The 5,758-nt window shown below is 62.9% G+C and overlaps 1 protein-coding gene across 1 annotated transcript; it reads left to right on the top strand.

Moving 5' to 3' along the window:
- The first annotated feature begins 213 nt into the window (after positions 1-213).
- IRX3 (iroquois homeobox 3) lies at positions 214-4,345 on the top strand. The gene is made up of 4 exons (XM_034940185.4): positions 214-1,205; positions 1,376-2,489; positions 2,674-2,740; positions 3,246-4,345. The coding sequence occupies exons 1-4, from the start codon at positions 939-941 to the stop codon at positions 3,298-3,300; spliced, it is 1,503 nt and encodes a 500-aa protein (XP_034796076.1). The 5' UTR covers positions 214-938; the 3' UTR covers positions 3,301-4,345.
- Positions 4,346-5,758: the final 1,413 nt, after the last annotated feature.

Genomic DNA, 5,758 nt, shown 5'->3' with positions numbered 1-5,758 from the left:
GGGCGGGCAGGGACTCGCGGCGCTCCGGCTCCCGCCCCTGCCCCGCCCCGCCCCGCGCGCGGGATCCGCGGGGGTGGGCGGCCTCGCCCGTAAGGCGCCCAGGCGATTGGCGACTCGGGGAAGAGACGCGGGGAAAAGTCGAATAAGAGGGCGCGACGTCAGACCCGAGATTTGGGGAAAGGCGAGGGAGGGGGTGGAAGGGCGGGGATGGACAGACAGACACGGACACACACCCCCCGCGCGGCACCCTAAGTGTCCACAACTTTTGGCTGCCTTACTTAGCCCAGGGCGCAGAGGCTGGAAAGGTTGGGGGGAGTATCGTGTGAGTAAAGAGAGAGATTTAAAAAATAGAAGTAGTGAGAAAGGAAGAAGTGAAGGGAACGGACCGGAGAGCAAAAGCCCTCGTGAGAAAGGGAAAGAGAAGGGGAGAGGAGAAAGGAGAGTTTCATAGCGTCCAGGGCAGTGCAGGAGCCCGAAGGAGCGGAAGCGATCCTGGGGGGAAGAGGAGTGCGGAGAGGGGAGGGGAGAGGAAGGGCGAGGAGGGGGAGTGAAAACTAGAGGAGGGCGAAGGAAGCGAGGCGCGACACTGCTGGGGAGAGGAGGGCAGTGAGGAGCCAGGAGCGGGCAGAGGCAGCTCCCGCGGCCGAGAGGAGGGAGCGCGGCGCAGAGAGGAGGGGCTTGCGCCCCGTAGAAATGTCAATCAGAGCCCGGAGCCCCGGGAATCTCCGCCAATCTGTTCGGACCTGACCTGGCTCCTCGCCGCCGCCGTCGCCGCCGCGGAGCAGATCAATAGGCGAACGCGGAGCACAGCGCAGCGCGGGCGGCAGCGCGGCCCCAAGCCCGGCCCAGCCCCCGATGCGCGCCGGAGCCCGCGGGCGGCGCTGAGCTGGGCGGCCCGGGGGTCGGGCCCCCTCTCCGTCCGTGCCCCGCGGGCCACCATGTCCTTCCCCCAGCTGGGATACCAATACATCCGCCCGCTTTACCCGTCCGAGCGCCCGGGGGCCGCTGGCGGCAGCGGCGGCAGCGCGGGGGCCCGGGGCGGCCCGGGTGCCGGAGCCTCGGAGCTGGCCGCCTCGGGGTCCCTGTCCAACGTGCTCTCGTCCGTGTACGGGGCGCCCTACGCCGCGGCCGCTGCGGCCGCCGCCGCCCAAGGCTACGGCGCCTTCCTGCCCTACGCCGCGGAGCTGCCCATCTTCCCGCAGCTGGTAAGAGCCCGCGGAGCCAGGGAAGGAGGGGTTGGCGCTGGGGCGCAGGGCGAGCTGAGCGCGCGGGGGCCGGACTAGAGGGGTGCAGGCCAGGAGGGGGGAGGCAGCGACGGCTGGGGCTCACCCGCGCTCCCTCCGCGCGTGTTCCTTCCTTCTCCATGTGCGTACAGGGCGCGCAGTATGAGCTGAAGGACAGCCCCGGGGTGCAGCATCCGGCCGCGGCTGCCGCGTTTCCGCACCCGCACCCCGCCTTCTACCCGTATGGCCAGTACCAGTTCGGGGACCCGTCCCGTCCCAAGAACGCCACCAGGGAGAGCACCAGCACGCTCAAGGCCTGGCTCAACGAGCACCGCAAGAACCCCTACCCCACCAAGGGCGAGAAGATCATGCTGGCCATCATCACCAAGATGACCCTCACCCAGGTGTCCACCTGGTTCGCCAACGCGCGCCGGCGCCTCAAGAAGGAGAATAAGATGACTTGGGCGCCTCGCAGCCGCACTGACGAGGAGGGAAACGCTTATGGGAGCGAGCGCGAGGAGGAAGACGAAGAGGAGGACGAGGAGGACGGCAAACGCGAGCTAGAGCTGGAGGAGGAGGAGCTCGGGGGGGAGGAGGAGGACACGGGGGGCGAGGGCCTGGCTGACGACGACGAGGACGAGGAGATCGATTTGGAGAACTTAGACGGCGCGGCCACCGAGCCTGAGCTGTCCTTGGCTGGGGCGGCGCGCAGGGATGGCGACCTAGGCCTGGGACCCATTTCGGACTCCAAAAATAGCGACTCGGAAGATAGCTCTGAGGGCTTAGAGGACCGGCCACTACCGGTCCTGAGTCTGGCTCCAGCGCCACCACCAGTGGCCGTGGCCTCGCCGTCTCTGCCGTCGCCCCCCGTGAGCCTGGACCCTTGCGCTCCCGCACCAGCCCCCGCCTCCGCCCTGCAGAAGCCCAAGATCTGGTCCCTCGCGGAGACTGCCACAAGCCCGGACAACCCGCGCCGCTCGCCTCCCGGCGCGGGGGGGTCTCCACCGGGGGCAGCGGTCGCGCCTTCCGCCCTGCAGCTCTCTCCGGCCGCCGCCGCCGCCGCTCACAGACTGGTCTCAGCGCCGCTGGGCAAGTTCCCGGCTTGGACCAACCGGCCGTTTCCAGGCCCACCGCCCGGCCCCCGCCAGCACCCGCTCTCCCTGCTGGGCTCTGCCCCTCCGCACCTGCTGGGACTTCCCGGAGCCGCGGGCCACCCGGCTGCCGCCGCCGCCTTCGCTCGGCCCGCGGAGCCCGAAGGCGGAACAGGTGACTGCTGAGCGCTGGGCGCGGAGCGGGGGCGGGCTCTGCGGGTAGTGCCGGTGCTGGCCGGGAGGGGCAGGGCCCGGGGGGCGCAGGGCGCGCGTCCCTCTCCACTCCTGCTTTCTGCGGCCCTGGGCGCCGGAACCGAGCGCTCTAAAGGCCCTCCTTTTTCTTCCCCCGCTTCCCTTAGATCGCTGTAGTGCCTTGGAAGTGGAGAAAAAGTTACTCAAGACAGCTTTCCAGCCCGTGCCCAGGCGGTAAGAAACCCCGAGGTTGAGGGGCCAGGGGGACTGGCTGGCGGGGAAAGGAGAGAACGCCGAGCACCACGCACGGCCTTTTGCCCCGGGGTAGGGGGGAACCCTGCTGGGACGCATTTTGTAAAAGGGGACGAAAGTCACTTTTTCGGTCTCCCCTGTCGGCCCTGCGACAGCTCTCCAGGTCCAGCCCAGGCACCCCAGGCGCGGCCGGAGGGTACAGCGCTTGTACCTTCTAGGGGAAGCCTTGCGTGGCTGGGCCCACAGGCCCCTGGGGCGGGTGGCGGTTCTCTGACGCCCACCTCTTTACAGCCCCAGACCTCGGGTCCTGATGCCTCGTGCCCACCCTACAGTTAAACCCCAACACACACATCTACAACTGGACATAATTTTACATTGCGACACCTTCCTGACGATCGGCCCCAATCCAAGTAGGATCTCCCTGCCCTAGGCAGCCTCTGCGCTCCTGAATCTCACCTCTTTTGCTACTACTGTCTCTCTCTTCCAGGCCCCAGAACCATCTGGACGCCGCCCTGGTCTTATCGGCTCTCTCCTCATCCTAGTTCTTTAAAAAAAAACAAAAAAACAAAAAAAACTTTTTTTAATCGTTGTAATAATTGTAAAAAAAAAATCGCTCTGTATAGTTACAACTTGTAAGCATGTCCGTGTATAAATACCTAAAAGCAAAACTAAACAAAAAAAGTAAGAAAAAGAAATAAAACCTGTCCTCCTCAGCCCTCCCCAAGTCGCTTCTGTGGCACCCCGCATTCGCTGTGAGGTTTGTTTGTCCGGTTGATTTTGGGGGGTGGAGTTTCAGTGAGAATAAACGTGTCTGCCTTTGTGTGTGTATATATATACAGAGAAATGTACATATGTGTGAACCAAATTGTACGAGAAAGTATCTATTTTTGGCTAAATAAATGAGCTGCTGCCACTTTGACTATAACCCGCCTGTCTGCCCCCTCGACGGATCTGTTTGGTGGTTTTTTGTTTTTTGGGTTTTTTCTCCCCTCGGTTGTTTGAAGAATTCGCGGGAAAGGACGGGAGACGAATCGGGACCGAGTAGTCAAAGGACAGCAATAGCTGAGGAGGCGCAGAAGTGGCGGGGCTGGGGGCGCCGCAGCAGGAGAGGTGGCTGGAAAAGTACCTGGGGCGGCCGAGAAAACGGGAGCAGGAGACAGGTGGGAGACCCTGGCAAGCTTCTTTGCTAAGAGCCGGAAATCTGGGCCCGACCCGCTTGTCTACGGGAGCAACCGCGGGGGCTTGGATCCTTCTCTGGTGACCTTGCCAAGAGATTTAGAGAAGGGTCTGGACACAACGGGGTTAGCCTGAGCGGGTGGCGGGGTCGTGTTCTCATCACTCCCTTCGTCCCCATTCTTTGATCGACACAGTTGAGGCTTTCTCAGTGTTACCTATAAGAGGCTTTCTCAGTGTTACCTATAAGAGGCTGTGCAAGCCCAGATTCCATCCTCCTTCCAACCCGGTTGCCCCCCTTCCCTCTTTATAGATGCCAGTGTGTGGGGTGACAGTGGAGGCGGATATGGAGAAGAGGGTCGCCTAGGGGTACATAATCCTCTAGATGATGTGTGACTGCCCAGCTCTAGTTGAGAGTTGGGGAGCCCGGGTCCTGGCAGCATCTGTGCGTCTTGGCACCCTGGTGGGTTTTCCCACGTGCCCTAGAAGAGGCATCCTGCTAAGGTCCCGGCGCGGGGGTTGCGGGGGTGTCAGACCGCCGCACCTTTCCAGCCGGGATTCCGGCTCCAGGCGGGCCTGGGGTGGGCGGGCCGGGGGAGGCAGCAGGGAAATTTGGGGCTGGAGCTCCCTCTACAGGACAAAGGGGACGCTCGGCGCCTCGCCTCCGTGGCCTCTACACCCGGCCGCGCGCCGCGCCCCCTCCGCGCCCTCTTTTTCCTCTCGCAGTCAGCCAGCCAACCTTGCCCAAGTTTGACTTGAAGAAGCTGTAGGGAGTGTTTGGACGAGTGACACCTCGGGGTAAGAAGGAGAGACACATTTTTTTGCCCCCTCCCCACATTAGTAAAGGTACGGTGTGGCCAGATGCGGGGTGTTTGACCCTCAAAGTGGCGCGTGTGACTATCTCGGGCGTTCCGGGGAGGTATGGGAAGCGCGCACACCCCCCGAAGCCACGAAACAAGACACGGCTCAACACTGCACACCTTCGAAGCTCGGCGGCAGCAGAGCGGAGCCCGACAGGACTGGGCCATGCAACCCAGCGGCCAGCGCCGCGCCTTGGGAGTTCCCTCCGCGAAGGGGGTGATCAAGGTGCGGCGGCGCCCCAGGGGCGAGTCGGGAGGGGACTGTGTCGGCCTCTGCGTCACTCTGCGGGCGCACAGAGGGCTGGCGAACCGCTAGTGGACACCCGGCAAAGCCGCTTCTCAGCTGGCTCGCTCCTCCAGCCCCTTCCCCAGAGGCCAAAGAGACGTCTCCTCGGCTCCCTAGCGTTCCCCCTCTTTGTTAACGGTGTTTCTGGGGTTCAGGCTCCTTCCCACTTCGTAAACTCAGACTGAGGTTTCGCTCTGGCCCTGCTCACAGCGCCCCCAGACGTGGAGCCCGCCCATCCTCGCGGACTTGGACCTGAGGCCGGAACGTCAGGACCGGGGCAGAGGCTGGTTAGCACATTGAATGACTTTACAAGGAGAGCACTCTGACACCTCAACAGCTCACGCCTCACAAGCTTAACTGTGGCACCGACTCTGCTCCCACTTACCCCCTGTGAAACCCGAGGCAGACAATTCACTTCTCTGAGCCCTTATCTCCTCATCTGCAAAATGGAAATAATGAGGGCGAAGGGGGCAGTTTTTAGGCTGAGAGGAAGCATGTCCAGGGCTGACACGAGGTAGGTAGGCAGAAGCAATCTTACTCTTTTTTTCTTTAATTTAGAGACAGGATCTCACTCTGCTGCCCAGGCTGGAGTATTGCCCAGCCTGTTGCCCCAGCTGGTACAATCATAGCTCACTGCAACTTCAAACTTCTGGGCTCAAATGATCCTCCCGTGTCAGCCTT

The sequence above is a fragment of the Pan paniscus genome, chromosome 18 (assembly GCF_029289425.2).
Source record: "Pan paniscus chromosome 18, NHGRI_mPanPan1-v2.0_pri, whole genome shotgun sequence".
NCBI lineage: Eukaryota > Metazoa > Chordata > Mammalia > Primates > Hominidae > Pan > Pan paniscus.
The sequence above is the reverse complement of the archived record's forward strand: the minus strand, read 5'-3'. Positions and strand labels throughout refer to the sequence as shown.

Coding starts and splice junctions, on each gene's coding strand:
- IRX3 (XM_034940185.4), top strand. CDS start 939: ATGTCCTTCCCCCAGCTGGGATACCAATACATCCGCCCGCTTTACCCG. Junction 1,206..1,375: donor TGCCCATCTTCCCGCAGCTG/GTAAGAGCCCGC, acceptor ATGTGCGTACAG/GGCGCGCAGTATGAGCTGAA. Junction 2,741..3,245: donor TTCCAGCCCGTGCCCAGGCG/GTAAGAAACCCC, acceptor TCTCTCTTCCAG/GCCCCAGAACCATCTGGACG.